The sequence below is a fragment of the Dermacentor variabilis genome, chromosome 2 (assembly GCF_050947875.1).
Source record: "Dermacentor variabilis isolate Ectoservices chromosome 2, ASM5094787v1, whole genome shotgun sequence".
Classification (NCBI taxonomy): Eukaryota; Metazoa; Arthropoda; class Arachnida; order Ixodida; family Ixodidae; genus Dermacentor; species Dermacentor variabilis.
In genome coordinates this window covers 183918744-183935189 of record NC_134569.1, presented here as the reverse complement: position 1 = coordinate 183935189, position 16446 = coordinate 183918744, and the positions used below count along the sequence as shown (strand labels likewise).

At 43.9% G+C, this 16446-nt stretch overlaps 1 protein-coding gene across 1 annotated transcript in view; it reads right to left on the bottom strand.

Moving 5' to 3' along the window:
* Positions 1 to 16446, bottom strand: part of Cul2 (cullin 2) — a 63587-nt gene that overhangs the window by 16728 nt on the left and 30413 nt on the right. The window contains exons 8-12 of the mRNA XM_075682481.1: positions 16259 to 16315; positions 15730 to 15792; positions 10430 to 10558; positions 5759 to 5845; positions 2526 to 2672 (exon numbers count right to left, since the gene is read on the bottom strand). Of these exons, the coding sequence (XP_075538596.1) occupies positions 2526 to 2672; positions 5759 to 5845; positions 10430 to 10558; positions 15730 to 15792; positions 16259 to 16315 (483 nt within the window). The remainder of the gene's footprint in view (positions 1 to 2525; positions 2673 to 5758; positions 5846 to 10429; positions 10559 to 15729; positions 15793 to 16258; positions 16316 to 16446) is intronic.

Sequence of the window (16446 nt, the reverse complement as noted above, 5' to 3'; positions counted from 1 at the left end):
GCAATGATATACTGTGGGCTTTGCTCCACAATAGGGACAGTATGAGGGATATTGTGTGGGGTGGAGGAGGTGAAGATAAATGAGGCAGGGAAATGAATTAGTTTGAAGCTGTCGCCAAGCGACGGCATCTTCTCGATTAAGGGAATTATGTGGTGGAGGGAAGCGTCTCCTGGTATCTCTGTAATATTGTAGAGTTTCAGTGTAGTTCAGTGGTTCTGTCGGTGCGTCGTCTGGGTTGGACAGCTCTTCCAATGGCGCCCGGTTAGCGAGCTCTCGGGCTACCACATTAGCGCGTTCATTACCATGAAGAGAGGCGTGTCCAGACAATACGCACCCTGTGTAATGCTGTGGGGTGTAATGATGTAAGGATACGGTGTGCGTAGGGTGTGTCACCCTCCCTTGTGCCAAAGTCAGAATATCAGACATGCTGTGGTTAGTTTTCTACTTTGGGGTGAACCTATAAAAATGGGTGCACATTTGATTAGGGGGTGTATTAGGTTATGTTAGGTTAGAAAGTGGCTTTTCATCGAGTTTTTTTTCGCCGATCTGTGTTGTTTTGTTGGATGTCGCTTCTTTGCCTGTCGAGCTGGGCACAGGTGAAGCCAGTAGAAATGCATCATCATCAGGTAAATACTGCCAAAAGAATCAACAGTGTGTTTTGGCATTTTCTCCTGTTTAGTTCTACCTGCCAGATAATTCGACCAGTTTCGTCCACCCTGTCTGGCACGAATTAACGGAAGTCGACTGTATCAACTTGTTAGTCCTCTCAGGTGTCCCTTTAAGAAAAAGAGCTGTTTACTTCATGCACTTTCTTTACTGATATGACAAATGACATCAGACATGAGAGATATGGCACGACTCTTCCTGCTAAACCACCGGTCATTTCTTGATAAAATTTTGCATAGCAATGGAATTTTTCCATGCAAACAGCTTAATACCATGTTCATGTGCAATGTTTGTCTGTTTTAAGCAGAATAAGTTCAAAGTATGCATTGTCTCCATCAATGTCGTATAATAAATTGTCAATATTGTTGCAAGAAACAGGTGGCACTGTCTACCAAGATTGGCTTGCATTGCTTTACCCAATGATGCACAGAGCCACAGATACATCTCAGTGAAATAAACACTTTCTGCCCAGACCTCAGGGTAAAAACTAAATCCAGACCACAGAATTTGGGGTAAAACAGTAATGTGTATAACCCTGTAAGCAGTGACCTATATGTATATACAGTCGAACCCGGCTATATCGAACTCGCAAAAAAACGCCTATCAGTTCGATATAGAGCATAATTCGATATAAGCCTGCTAAATAATTGGATGTCATAAAAGCACATACCATTTATAAAATCACTTTATTGATTAAACTAGCTTAGTTTCGTACGAAATAGTCCTGCATTTTCTTCTGCTTTGGCAACTTCGCTGCCTGCGACGCACGCACTTTTCCACATTAAGGAGTCGGAGCAGCTGAGGCCGCAACTTTCCGCATTCGCGCAGAAGCACCGGACTAGTGCGAGCGCACCAATCACTTCGGAGGATGTGGGCCAAGGACCGTCGTTGCTTTCGTCATTGTGCCCACTTTCACTTGTGCTCGGTACGATGTTGGCAATGTAGTCTTCGTTTTCGGGCTCTCCCGTGGTCGCGACACATCATTTGCGCTCACAAACTCATCCACCGTTGATTCGTCAACAGCTTCCGGAAATTCTGACAGTTCGCTCCAAACTTCGGCAACACTGGCAATGGCTTCGTCGCATTCATCAGAATTTATGGTCATCACCGAGCACGCGGAAGTCGGCATGGCTGAAGCAATTTCAGATTAACCACTCGTACACGGCCGTGCATACAGGTCGGGCGCCACGGGCACCGGGTGGCGAGTTTGGACGCTTTAGCCCTAATCTCCCCCTTATTCTTCAAGATCGTGCCGAGAGTGCTCCTCGGAATCTTGTGCTCCGCGGGAACATCCGACTTCTCACCACGTTCGACACGATTTATGATTGCGAGCTTCACGCCGAAAGGCAAATTCTTCCGCTTCATCATGGCAACACTGCGGGAGAAGGCCTACAAGGCGCACACAAAAACAGCGAGACAAGTCGCATTTTCGCCATCTTGCATGACGAGGGCACAAGGGCATCTGATTGGCTGTCTGAGCAAGCGCTGTGGGCGGGCCAGGATTATTTTTTGCAGGGGGGGGGGGGGGGGGAGGGGTGCCGACGGCTCGTCCGAGGCAGCGCGGTCAGGCGCGGTCACGGTAGGGAGAGCGGTTGGATGGAGCCGCGCGGTCGGGTTTTCTCTGCCACAGCGAGGGAAAGCCAACTTCCGGGGGCACTTTGCGCCGCTTGACGTTCGATATATCGGATGTCGCTGCTATTTTTGTTCGATGTAAGAGTAATTTTTGCAATATATACTCATTGTAACTATATCGTGTCCAGAAATTGTTCGATATATAGAATAATTCGATGTAAATGGGTTCGATATAGTCGGGTTCGACTGTATATATACACATTTTGTTCCGAGCACCCTGTCCTCACCTGTAGAACATAGATGGAGAAATTGATGCCCAGGTCGATGTTCTCAGCTTTCAGATACACATTGAACTTGTTGTTCAGGTCCGCACTCACACTCATGTCTGTGAACATCCGGTGCAGCTTGCTTGTAAACTCGTAGCCACACGCTTGCTGCAAAGAAAGAGGGCAGCCTTAAGAAAGCCTCAAAGAACCTTCGCTGTCAACACTCATAAAATGGTTGGCAGTGCTTTGATGTTGTCAGCAAAGATGACTCCTATATAATGGACATTTGTATATAAATTGAAGAAGCAGGAGCATAAGGCTCTGTGCATGAATCTCCACTAATCACCACAAAGCTGCTAACAGGAGTGGATTAGCTTGAGTTTTGGATTACACCAATTTTGTGAGCAGCTGTCAAGAACTTGGCAAAAATATTCACCGACGATTACGATACTCCCTAATGAAAAATTTGAGTGCAGCTCTATACATGTTTTTATTTTTCAATACATTGGCTGGTGCAGACAATCTCTTGTGCGATACGTTGCAAAAAAAAACAAAGCGTGGTGCGACTTTCTCGTTAATTGGGAGATCATGAGAGGTAGCGCATGGGTGAGATTCTCAGGAGCCACCACAGACAGACCTCTACTCATGCAGCGCTTTGTTTCCATACAGACGACGTGCGCTGCTTTGGCACCATCTCATAACCACTGTCACCTTAAAGCCCAACTTGCACGTCGGTACACTTTTCTTCTCACGCTTTCACCATACCCTACTCCTCTGCTTTCTGCCTCATGGTTCCGTCACACCCTTCTTTTCCGCTTTCCTCCTTGCACTCTCTTCGATGTCACCATCTTTCATCTACCGCGCGGTTACAAAGGACAACGCTGATGCCTGCTGCAGAAACCGGCGCCTAAGAGTTCCGCTCTAAAAACAATATATAAGGCCTTCTTTCAGATTTAAGGCTTTTCAAGGCCTTAAAGATGGCACTTTTATTCTATAGGTTTAAGCCATTCGATGCATCAAGCTTTGGAAACTTGCACTACCTGTGAACAGCACTCACCTCGAGTCACGATATAGTCCTTTGTAATATGAAGTGAAGGCCTAGCAAAACACATGCAGCTATGCATGCATTCTTATAAGAAATATCAGCTACAGTGAACAAAAGTATACTCTGAATACAAGTTCGTTATATTGCCAATCTTTAGACGCGGTGCAGAAAGGAACAGGAACAGTACCAGAAAAAATCAATAAAGAATTGAACCTTCTGTTGGTGAGAAGAATAAGATCTAAGGAGCTCGACTGTTCAGTCACAATTAAACAATAAAAATAAGACAATGAAGCCAGAGAAAGTGTAAGAGAAATTAATAATTTTAATTGAAATGCCGAAATAATGAGGTAAAGGGAAATTAAAGTGGATGAGAAGATAACTTGTTACAGGTGAGATCCTCCACATTACACATGCAGTGCTTTATCAATTAAGCTTCCATGGTGTCATCCTTTCGTATGCATTCTTCCCTGATCTGTATATTGTGTTTTGCTGGATCCTGCTTTACCACTTGCCGAGCTAGGTGCATGTGAAGCCAGCAAAAGTGCAACAATCATGCAGCAACTTGTCCCAGAAGTAAAACATATGCTGCACTTACTAGTGCGCACAGTTGGCAATATTGTGGCCGTAACAATTTTTCTTCATAGTTTTCAGCGTTTTAGTGGGTGGTGGTGTCTTCTCATGCCTAATAAGGGCTTTTACGATAATCATAAGTTGTATGCGATAGTCTAGGCATATTGATGCGTGGAGGCAACACGACAGTTCACACTTCAAAACATAAACTGATAAGACAGCATGCCAGCAATGAGCTGTTACTCAACATTAGGTGCCAAAAATAAGCAACAACTGGTGCAGCAGTGTCAAGCAGCTACACCAGATTTTCCACATAGATGCACTCAATCATTTGCAGTCTTTGTAACAGTTTCATTTCATCTGAATCCTAATCCCATGTGAGAATCACAGAATGCACTGCAAGCTGCTTTGTAGTTAAGAATGTGTGCTCACCCCAGAGCGTTAAACCGAAACATTTTTTTGTTCTGGTTTTTGTTTTGGTTCATTGAAAGCTGTTCAGTTCTAGTTCAACTCTGGAGTAAAAAAAGAAAAAAAGCTGCTCAAACAGGTTTGGACTGATTCAAGTTAATTTGCATAAGCAAAGAATAATCACAAGAAAACAGCACAAATTTATGTTGTTCAGAATTTAACGCTGGTACACTGAAAGATTACACCTGCTGTTTGTTCTTCAGGCTGAATGTGGTTACAAAAGAATTATGCAGATCCAACACCAATGCTGGAATCTATGGGAAGTGTAGCTTTATTCAGGGGGAGGGAGAGAGAATATGTTAAGGAAACATGGAGAGGTCCTCCAGCCTGTTGCTCCACTCAGGGAGAAAGGGAAGAGGAGATAAATAAGGGACTGAGCAGTGATCACGAGGACTGGCAGTAAGATGTGAATGTAAACACATTTGTGTTCAAAGGGCCCGTTCACAGCCTTAAATCTAGGTCTGTGTTAACTAAAGTCGAGCGCCTTTACAGCGGATGCCTCTACAACAAAATTACCTATACGTAATAACTAAAGAATAATTCTGTCCTAGTTCTATTATTAGTTGTCTGGTATACGACTTCTACAATGAAGTGACCTTGCAACGAATGGTTTCAGAGGCTGCAAGCATCTCATTATAAAGGCGTTCGACTGTAAATATTCTAAGAGAGCCTTGATGGCTTGCTTCTTTGATATGTCCAGTCAATGGCCCAATAACACTTCCTCACTGCACTGCCTGTTGTTAATTGGTGCTAATGGAGAGATCGGTGCCTGCCCTTCACAGCCATACTGGGGACAAGCAAAAAGTGTATGTGCTCCATTGTCTCAGGTACTTGGCACACATCACATTTTGACGAGCTTGCACGTAGGATGTGATCTAATAAGCTGAAAACTGTACTGATGGTGTGGCTACATTTAAAAATCATGGGAAGACAGTGTGCATTTACAAATGAAGTAGCATAGTTGATCCTCAAGTGCAGGCAATGCATGGATGAAAAGCTCCAGAAAAGGTGGCCAACCTGTACCCAAACCAATTTTTCCTTTCGGTTTTGCTAAGAATCGAAAAAGATCAGAACGTTCCTTCCAGTACAGTTCCGGTTCGAGCAAAAATAATGTTTGTTTTCCAGTTTGTGTTTTTGGTTTAGCTCCGATTCAATACCCTTGCTCACCCACCTTGAGCTTGTTGATCATGGCCTCTTCGACATCCATGGACATGGACTGGCTGTGTATTAACCGCTTCGCAAGCATTTTTGCGTAAAACTGGAAAGAAACAAAAAGCAAACACCAAGGTTACTGGAACCTGCAGACACAATTTTACCTCACAGCTGTCCCATTTTCTTGTGGAGATTACCAAAGTTCACAATTGAAAGATCTGTCAAACTAAAATTAAAAAATAAATTGCTGAGTCTAAAATTAATAAAGTAGGCTATTGAGAACACCACAGCGGAGGAGACTCCGCATTTATATGGACCACATAAGATTCCATAATGTGTGCCCAAAGTGTGGCACCACATGCATTTTTGCATTCCACCCCCACTGAAATGTGGCATCGCGGCTGAGAACCAAACCCATGACCTCGTGTTCAGCAAGACCACGCTAGAGCCACTGAGGCAGATGAGAGACCTTTGAATAGAGAGTGCAACTACTAGGGAACACATTAGCGGGGTACTAGAGCTAACAGTTACCAGTATTCTAGTATGAGCAACAGCTAGGCCCTTTTGAGATGAACACAGAGTCACAGCTGAAATCTGTCAGTTGTGACTGTATAAACTGAAATTACTGAGATTCCCACAATATTTACGCTACTACACAAGTTAATCTGCAAAACAAAGGCCAACAGGCTATGGTCAGTCCTTGCTAAAAAGGGCTGCTCTTGTTTCCAGGAGGATCTTGTTTTACATCTTTCTGCGATCTCTAATGGCTGGACGGTTGCTTACTGACAGTTGATTCTGAAGCTACTATTGCCCCATTAATTTAATGTTGTAAGGTGGTCTGTGTCATGAGATGCTCAAGCATGTATCACTCCTCTAATTTACACTCATCCAGAGGTTAACAGTTTCTCTTCCCCTACCCACCACCGACTCTGCAAAGGTTTTTCATGTAAGACACAACCCTTTTCAAATAGCAACCTACTGCATTTTAACAGAAAACAGTAACACTGAGACTGGCTGCTTGCTCCTTGACTTTGCCAAGGCTTGATCATGCTGCTCAGTACAGTGTCATTTGAAAACTATCAACACTCTGACTGTACTCGTTTACATGGCATGTCTTCCTTCCCATGGTTCTGTATAGGTTGTCATTTTCAAGCACACACTTCCATGCTACAACTTTCAATCAGGCAATGTCAGTCCACCTACTTTCAAGGGACTTTGTGGGTCTAGATTCGTTATGCACTGTGCAGCAGTGCTGAATTGTGCATGGTTTGATGGTGCAGCTTTGCTTGTTTTTTGTTCTAATGCTCTTGCATAGACGCTTGAACCTCGCTAAACCAAAATATTATAATGCTGTGAGAAGGAGGGCTGCCCTTCCCATGGCATGTGAACCACAGCACTTAAGCCGAAATAATGGATATATTGAAGTAAATGTGATTTCCCTTGAAAACCCCATAATCCAGTATTTAAAACCTTGTTTTAATGAAGTAAAATTGTCCTGCCAATGGATATAATGAATCAGATTAATCTCCGAAACCAACAAATACTGACCGTTGCACGCAGAGCATATTGCTTTCTGCTGTGTTCGGCACTTGTTCAGCGTGGCAGTTTAAAGTTCTCACGTCGAATATGCCATCAAGAAACACTGCTTTTTTTCAGTGCCTCATGTAGCTGTGTGCATGGTGGCCAAGCACAAGCAGTATTTCTCTCTTACCTTACTGCACCTCTCTCTCTCACTGCATTGCATAGCTTGTGAAGCTGGGCGCACAGGCAGGTAAACCTTACAAAGTCACAAGCAAACCGTCCAAAATAGCCATGCCTAGCTGTGCAGTGCCACATATTGATGGCGCTGCTTGCAAGCAGTGTGCTAAAAACCAGTGCCTCAATGTCTCTCTCACTGAGGTGTGCTGCACTGGCTAGCACAGCTAGGTGTGACCTCCGAGATTGCATCAGTGCAGTCTCGGAGGAGGCAACGAGCCAGCCAAACTGCGCCAGCCAAGCTATGTTGGCACGCTCGCACAGGGGGCACCGTAAGGCACCGCACAGGGGGCACCTGCGGGGCCATGAGAGCGTGGTGGGTCAGATAGTTTCACTCTCGTGCATCGAATGAGTCGGCATATATGGCTGACAGTGTTTCTGGCCCTGTTCCAAGCTCTGTCGGTCATATACTTCGACGGGTTTATGAAATTTCGTGAAAGTTATACTATCTCTGAAAGTCATGGAGGTCGCTTAAGAATACAGCCCCAGCTGCGTAGTCGGGGCACTGTGTTGTGCCCCCCGTGCTGCTCAGGCCCAAGAAACTTTGTTCGCATCGCAGCTTGCTAGCCGTTCCCTTCGAGTGCGTCACCGTTTTGCCGGTCTTGCAACAATATGCGCGAGCCAGGAGGAAAGCAGAAGCAAAAGACTATCACGTTGCAACAGAAAGCAGCTATCGTAAAGGCTCAGGTGCTAAGAAGTCCCATGTTTCAGAGGCCGGAGTTTTTTTTTTCTATTGTTTCATTCAAATTGCATCACTTATGCGGACATAGGGAAGTTCAGTGGGCTGCAGAGACTTAGTCCTTTTTCTGCACATTTAAAGCTGAGGGCATGTACTGCGGTAAATGGCAATAATCGATATAAAGAAGTAATGGATGTAACAAAGTAATTTCGGCTTCCCTTTCAACTTCAGTATAATTAGGTTTTACTGTATTTCTTGTTTCACTGAAAAAATGCTCCAGTGGAAATTATTACTTGCTCATGTTTGTCATGGTAACATTTCTCTTGCTGTAGTCCTTCATCTCAAGCTGTTACGGAATACACACTAGCCTGCTCCCATGCCTTGCACAACTCATTCGGCACTATCAATTGAAAGGCCATGCAGGACCACTGCTATTAAATTCTCAGTGACTCAGCCATGGCAGCCAATAATGTGTGGCAAAGGAAGAAAAGAAACTGTGCTGACACTATTAATTATGACTGCAAATGTAAGTGAACAGCTAAATGCTTCTTGAAGGCTATGTACTTTAATAAATGATTAATGCGCTTGAATGTGTATATATGTTGCAGTGAGGATACTTAGCTAGCTTTTGTTGTATCATTGCGTAATTCTATAAAAAACAGAACCGCTAATCATTAGCACATCTGTAAGAGCAGTATACACGGCTACACATTTAGACGACTCCCATAGTGAGCCTTGCGAGCTCCAAGGTCTGGTTGAATTATCTGAAATGTCGAATTAACAAACATGAACAGATAGCGGCAACCTGAACAAATTCAAATTTTTCTTATTGCTTGAAGCATTCTGTTGTCCTCGACAGACTACATTAACTACACGTCATCGTCAGTCAGTGGCCCACAGACCTCAAATTTGCCATCGGCGCTGACAAAATCCTCAAAAAAGACATCGTCCAGGGCACACAGCAAGTTGTCATCATCACTGCCAGTGTTGCCGTCTTTTTTCAAGGATGTCGCTAAAGCGAGGCAATGAAATCCTGAATTTTTGCTTAATTTTGCTCCTAAATTGCTAAAATTACACTAAAACTGTCAAGTTGTTTTGATATATAATGTAGGTATTCTTTAAACACTGTAATACAGTTAGTACCGGATATATAAAACTCCGACATATCAATTTATTCTTTATATCAAGCAGTTGTAAAATTCCCTTTGGAAATCCCTTCAAAAGTATAACAATTAGGGGTGTGCGAATATCTACATTTTTGAATATGGATCGACTACAAATACTTAGCATCGAATATCGAATCGAATATCAAATAATGATATGCACATGCATTTATAAGCAAGCTGGTTTATTTTAACACATTCGAGCATTGTAATTACATTGCTATTGGTTAAAAAGAAATTAAACTAGTAAGCCTTTGTACTAAAGAATTGTGTATCTGGCTCATGTTAGCTATGGAAAATTGAATAATTTATGGTAGTTGTCTGTTATTGCCAACCTGTGGCTCATTATACTGCATCAGTGTCCCGTAAACTCAGAGGCATTTCACCCTGTACCAGTCATCACTCACCGCATTTGCCGTCAAGCGATAAGCCCAGGACAGGGGTGGAACCTCCAAAAGAGTGCCCCGTCGCTTGTTCCCAAACCCATACCCCTTGCTACCGAGATGCTGGCTTTCCTGCAGCACAGCTCAGGTGTCCAGTGGCTAAGTGTGTCTTACAGGCCAAATTTTGCCAGCAGCATGAAACTATCACTAAATTCAGCACAAAATCCGACATACTCTCTTAGATCAGATAGAAATAAACGCAAAGAACCACATTTGCTCCTGCACAGCCAGCAATATATTCGATTTGTTTTGAATATTCGTATCCAATGAAATATTGGAAAATTTTCAAATACCTAGTTTTCGAATTGAATAAGAATGTTAAAAATATATTATTCGATAATATTCGAAATTTTCTAATATTTGCACATCCTCAATAACAATGTATATGTGTATTTCAAACTGCATTAATAGGGCTGCCCTTTCCTAGGCGTATAAACCTTCACACGCCCCAAAGCTTTTGCTATAAATCATGCGCGTCTCAAAGAGCAGCTAGGGGGCAACAAATATGCCCCGTATCTCGTTTGCACGAAAACACATTCCCTTTGCATCGGCACGTTTGTATTGGCAGCGAAAGTCCGACCACCACCAAGCAATACAAAAACAGACGAAAAAGACAAAGAAAGCCATTTGCTTTAAAATGTGCTGCTGACCTTCTGGAAGACGTCCTTGTCGTCAATGTACTTGAACACGGTGATGGACTGGGTGAGCTTGTCCTCTACTTCCGACTCCGAGATGCCCTTGGCACTTTTCTTCAGGAGTGCATCGCAGTACTTAGCCAGCTGCCATTAATGGAAGAGCGAGAAAGGGGAAGGCATCAATTGTTGATCTCTTCACCATGTCGCTACACGGTTGTGCGACATAATGAGCAGGATGTACAAGTGTCATTGCTTCCCTCAAACAAAACACCCCTAGAAATGAGCACTGTGCCAGCTTTTTCTCTATGTACAAGTTCTAGTTGCGATACAATGATCACCTTCATGACATGCAGACAAGCTTAAATCACAACCTTAATTTAAATCAATGCCTAATTTTCACCTGTGTAAAATTCGAAAGTTGACAGTTGGGTGTTCTAAGAGTACTAATATATGCACATGGCGAAATAAATTTCATAGGGCCAAAGTATGAAATTACCTGCCAATTATGTAAAAGCTGTTAGAAACTTTAAACTAACATATAAAGATTTTTAACTGAGCAAGTGTCACATGCAATGCTCTACCGATTATACTACCCGTATTTACTGCTTTGCCACATAATCACTATGTACTTATTATCTTGCCTGTATTTCCTTTGACATTGTTTTACCAAATAGTTATTGCATAGTCATCTTGATACATCAGTCTTGCTTCCTCCGTGCTTTACATGTATAAACGGTACTATGTTGATTCAGCAACCAGCCTTCTAGCTATCAGTCCAACTAGTCTTGCATTAACATGCCCGATTCAGTGCAAATGATGTGTTCAATTGGTTGACTGACCTAAAATGTCTGGCTAGCTTTATGCCTTCTTTTTTTTTTTTTTGCAGACAGCTACTAACCCAACAGAGTGAAACCCTAGTTATGAGTGTCCCGATTTTGTGATGTCCCCAGTTTTGTGACAGATTAGTGTAGTCGCGGCAAACTCCTCTAGAGACTTAGAATGACAGAAAGCTGAGCTAGTTGGTAAGTATTCAATATGCAAAATAGAGACAATGCATTAAAAACCTCATTTATACAACATGGGATCATGCACATTCCATCTCTTGCGACGACCCACACGAACCCCCAATGGTGGATGCATGATGTGCTACATAGCACATCCGTGAATCAAAGAAAGTCTATAAGAAACTGGCTGATCTTTTTAAAAGTGTGGAGGTGAGGCTAGTAAAAAACAATGTTTTAGCATGCTGGCGGGTGCAGATCCTGGTTCATGATATGCTAAATTCCTCTAACAAAGCGTGATTTGCAGCTGCACTGCAGTATTCTTTTAGCATTTGCTTTTTTGGCAGTTTTGGTTTCCGAGTCCTGCAGAGTACAGTTAAACCTCGATGTAACAAAGTAGGTAAAATCTGCAATTTGCTGCATTATATTGAAATTTCGTTGTATTGAAATTTGACATTTTATGCAAATTAGAACAGTTGTAGATCGATTTTTCTTGCACTCAAAGGGGCCGCAGAATTTTCCTAATTATCGGGCAATCGAAAAAAGCAAATTTGACTGAGAGAACAATTCATTTTGAAGAATTTGGGAGTCGGCGACGAATGATATAGTTTTATGTAACATTGACGATATGTTCACATAGGCGGTACGAATTAAGCGAAGCCAGCCACGCTTTCGCATGCACTCTGCCCGCGCTGAGGCAACACTATCATGAAAAGCGCTGGCAGAGGGGAGCGAATGCTTCGTCGGCCTCTCGCTCCAACAGGTCCCCGAAACTCCAGATTAGGCAACCTTCAATACCAAACGTGTGGCAAGACAGCTTACATGATGCCATGCCTTCTTGGCATGCCCACTCTTTCTACACACAGCAGATTACTTATAAAGCAGGGTGCACGGCGGCGCATACCCTAAGCTGCGCTTACAGCCATGCGCAGCCATGGCTGAGAAGTGTGCCAGAAATCACGATGCACACCAACTTACCCCCGTGCCCCGCCCTTAATTTCCAAATCTATAGCAGTGCTTGCCGGCAACGTCGCGCATTGCCGAGGATCAGCAGGCAGATAAGCCATCTTCCATATTGGCAGCGAGTCAAATGAGGCTAAAAAAAACCATGTGGCTAGGAACGACTTCAACGCAACCAGCAAAGAAGAGCACGAGTGCCTTAATTTGTTAGCAAAACTGCCCTGCATGAGGGGCCACAGTGCAATTTGAGAGCAGTGCCCAGGGCTGTTAGCGCTGTCAGCGAAGATGGTATGGTCCATTTGTGTTTCGGAGGGTGGTCCGGTATAGAGCTATCAGTGCAGCCCATTTGTGTTCAGAGGGGTGGAAGGGCGACAGAGATAGGTGTGCAGTGGCATGAATTTCTCTTTTCTTTATTTTTTTCTCTTCTAGGACTTCACATTACATTACCCAGTAGCCAGAATTCATTGTCATAACCGATAATGCAGCATGGGGGCATTGTATTAAGTGAGTAATTTAACACATAGAAAACATAGAGAAGTTGATGGTGTAGCAGCTTTCCATTGTTATAACCGGTATCATTATAAGTAGGTTGGACTGTATAACAAAATGGGCTTTTCACGATTTCAATACAGTCAAGGTCTGATTTTCTGGACGCCCAATTTTTCGGACATGCTCGATAATTCGGTTGCCTTTGCGGCACTGCCATGTACCCCATAGAGTCAACGTATAAAAACATCTGCAATTTCGGAAGCAAAGAACCTTCGCCATCTGGTTCTCCGGACTTTTTGCCATGATTGCATGTCCGAAACGGCATTAATCGCATCGCGGCCACCATGTTGATTATCTAACTCCCTCGAACCAGTGCTCTTGCACGTAGATCCGCTGGCAGCTGTAGCCACAATGCGGCAATGCTAGGCCTAGTTACTTTGATGTTCTCTACCAAGCTTCTTGCTGTTCAGTCCTGTGTTTTTCATCGAAACAATTCGCCGCTGTTAGCAATGGTGCCGACTCCGTCTTTGTAATCCTTGCCCGTGGCTTCGGATCGCAGAAAGCATGGCGCGTTGCATAATGCTAGTTCCCAAAAGGAAGCTTCGCCTCTCTACAGCAGAGTTACGCGGTGAAGCGTACGAACAGTGGGAAGGGGCAATTGTCACGGGACACTGTATGTAATCCTTAATTATACACGCGTGCAGCCAATCACAGTACACAGTACGCACTCTTATCACAGTACGATCACGAATACGCCTAATAAGTGTACTGGCAGGCTTTAAGAGCTGTTTTGGACGTGCACGTGGTGATTTTAGCCCATAGCGGCACTCAGAGGCATGCATTAATTTTTTCGGACGGCCCAATTTTTTGGACGTTTTCGCGGCCCCTAGGGAGTCTGAAATATCGGAAGTTGACTGTATAATTAAATTTTACTGCTGCCACAATTAAACACTGAGACAATAAATGGAAGCTTCCCTGGACGCACGTGGTCAAATGGTTGAATTACAAACAGCTGCTTGCAAACGCACCTCTCAGATTGTGCACCGTGCTACCAAGAGCATACGCTGAAGCGGAGCAGCATGACCTTCCATCCGTATAAAGTCTAAGTGCGACAAGATCCTATCTCGCCCCACACGCGATTGTAATCGCACTTCAGGTGCAATTGAAAGTGTACAATGGTGAGCCAAGAAAGGTGGTGGCTTGACGAGACCAAAATTTTACACTGCGCGAAGAAGACGGGACATGAACAGAAACATGGACGCATACACAAGAGCTGTCTTCCCAAGCAAGCAAGGAGAAAGCGGGGAGAGGAGTGAGCTTGCATTGAGCAATCAAGCATGTGCGTGAGAGGAGAGGGGGGTGGGGGGAGGGTACAGGTTCGTGCGCGATGCTGCTTTTCTAGCACAGTTGTGGGTATGCATGGCTGAGCGCATACGCAGCCAGTGCATGCCCTGTGTTAAAGGTAATCCGCCGCGTGTGCAAAGAAAGGGTGTGCCGAGAAGGCGTGGCCTCGTGTGCGACGTCTTCCTGTGCATTTACTACTGGAGGATGTGTACCCTCATGTTCAGGAGATGCGTTGCAACAAGATGCAGACGAAGCATTCATGCCCCACTGCTGGCATTCTTCCATGATAGCGTCGTCCCAATGCGGGCAACACCCGCCGGGGTGGAGTGGATGCGAAAGCACTTCACTTCGTACCACCAATTTCATGTGAAGATATCGTCAACACAGCATGAAATTGTGAAAGCATGGAATATCTTATAGTCGACTCTCAAATTCAACAAAATGAATTTTTTTCTCATTCAAATTTGCTTTTTCCGATTGCCTGATAAGTCGGAAAATTTTTGCGGCTGCTTTTGCGTAAGTCGATCAGCCTGTGTACTTATTTGCATAGAAGAGCAAATTTCAACATAACAATACTTCAATATAACAAAGAAAGTTGCCAATTTTACCAACTTCATAAATTGAGGTTTAACTGTATCACAAAATGCAAAAAAATTAGCCTGGTGCAGTGGACACAGGCCACATTTTATGTAGGTAGGTTTCGAACAATGTGCAACAGACAAGCACATACCTGTAGTGCACAACCCAAGATTATGAAGAGGGCAAGGAGGAGGCTAAGTAGCAACAGAAATATTTACACGAGGCCCAAGAATAATAAATCTGCTGAGCACGAGGTCGTGAAATCGAATCCCGGCCACGGCGGCCGCATTTCGATGGGGGCGAAATGTGAAAACACCCGTGTACTTAGATTTAGGTGCACGTTAAAGAACCCCAGGTGGTCGAAATTTCCGGAGTCCTCCACTACGGCGTGCCTCATAATCAGAAAGTGCTTTTGGCACGTAAAACCCCATAATTTAATTTTTTTAAAATAATAAATCAACAGGAACATAAAGGTTTAAAGAAAGTTTTGCAAAAAAGAAAAGTTATCTGCCATACAGCATAAGAAGCCACAGAGCACCTATTATTGCCAGTGAGAATGTCCACAAACAGGCAGAACCCAGAACAAAACTAAAACAACCGTGCTAGCCATGCTTCCTGAACCCTTTGCCGCAGTCACAGATCAGGATCGGCTGAGCATGGCTTCAGAGGCAAGCAAAAGAGCAAATTTCAGGAGCCACAGATATGTGTGACATATCGATTTCATGTCTTAATGTCATTTGGCACTCACCACCAGTGCATACTGTAACGGTTCTCCCTGCCATATCGAGCAATACCATTAGGTTTCTGGCCATGCAGCAGTAGCAGGCTCCACTGCGTGCCAATCGAACATGCTACTAACTTTCCATTGGCTTAAATTTAGCCAAAAAGGTTGGTTTGCAACATCTTTCAAGGCAAAGAAAAGGAAATGGACTTGTCACTGACCAGCTCTGGAGACCGACAGGGTTGCCTTGTTGTGCCGCGATTGTTGATAATGGTGGCACATGCCTGCAAGTAAAAAAAGAGAGAGAGAAAGAGAGAGAAGGGAATTTGTTAAAAGCAAGGTGGAAAGATTTTTCTGAGCTTGTGCACTCTAACTTGTCGCTTTGCACTCAGGAAAGGGAATGAAAGAGTGATGGAAAATGATCACGACAAGAACAGTGGTACACGAGTGTGCATGAGTAACAGTGGCACATCTTTAAAGCCCAAAGTCCAGCCCAGCCTTGTGGTATAATTGTGAAATGGGCTGTACTGCCATTACAGCACATCTTTGGTGAAGCAGACAACTAAGCTTCTCCGAGAATCATTTGGCAGCGAAACTCGGGGAGGAGAAAAAGTCAATGCCTGTCACTCCCACATGTACAGTGGGCACATGCAAAATCTGCGTGCTAGTGTTGCGTGGTGTGTGCAAGGAGGTACACGATACACTGTCGACAGTGAACATGATGGTTTGTTCGCATGCAACAATGCTCACCTTGTCCAGTGCTCCTACAAACTGTTGGTCCCCTTGAAAGACCTCCTTCACCATGTCCTACAAGAGCAGAAAAACATAAAAGAACTCTAGCGGCACTTGTGCTGCAATTATCCTAACGTTTCAAATATAATTTACAGTGTGATGAGCAGTGCAAATATTGTGCGGTCTGTCAAAGTTATAGCAGAGTC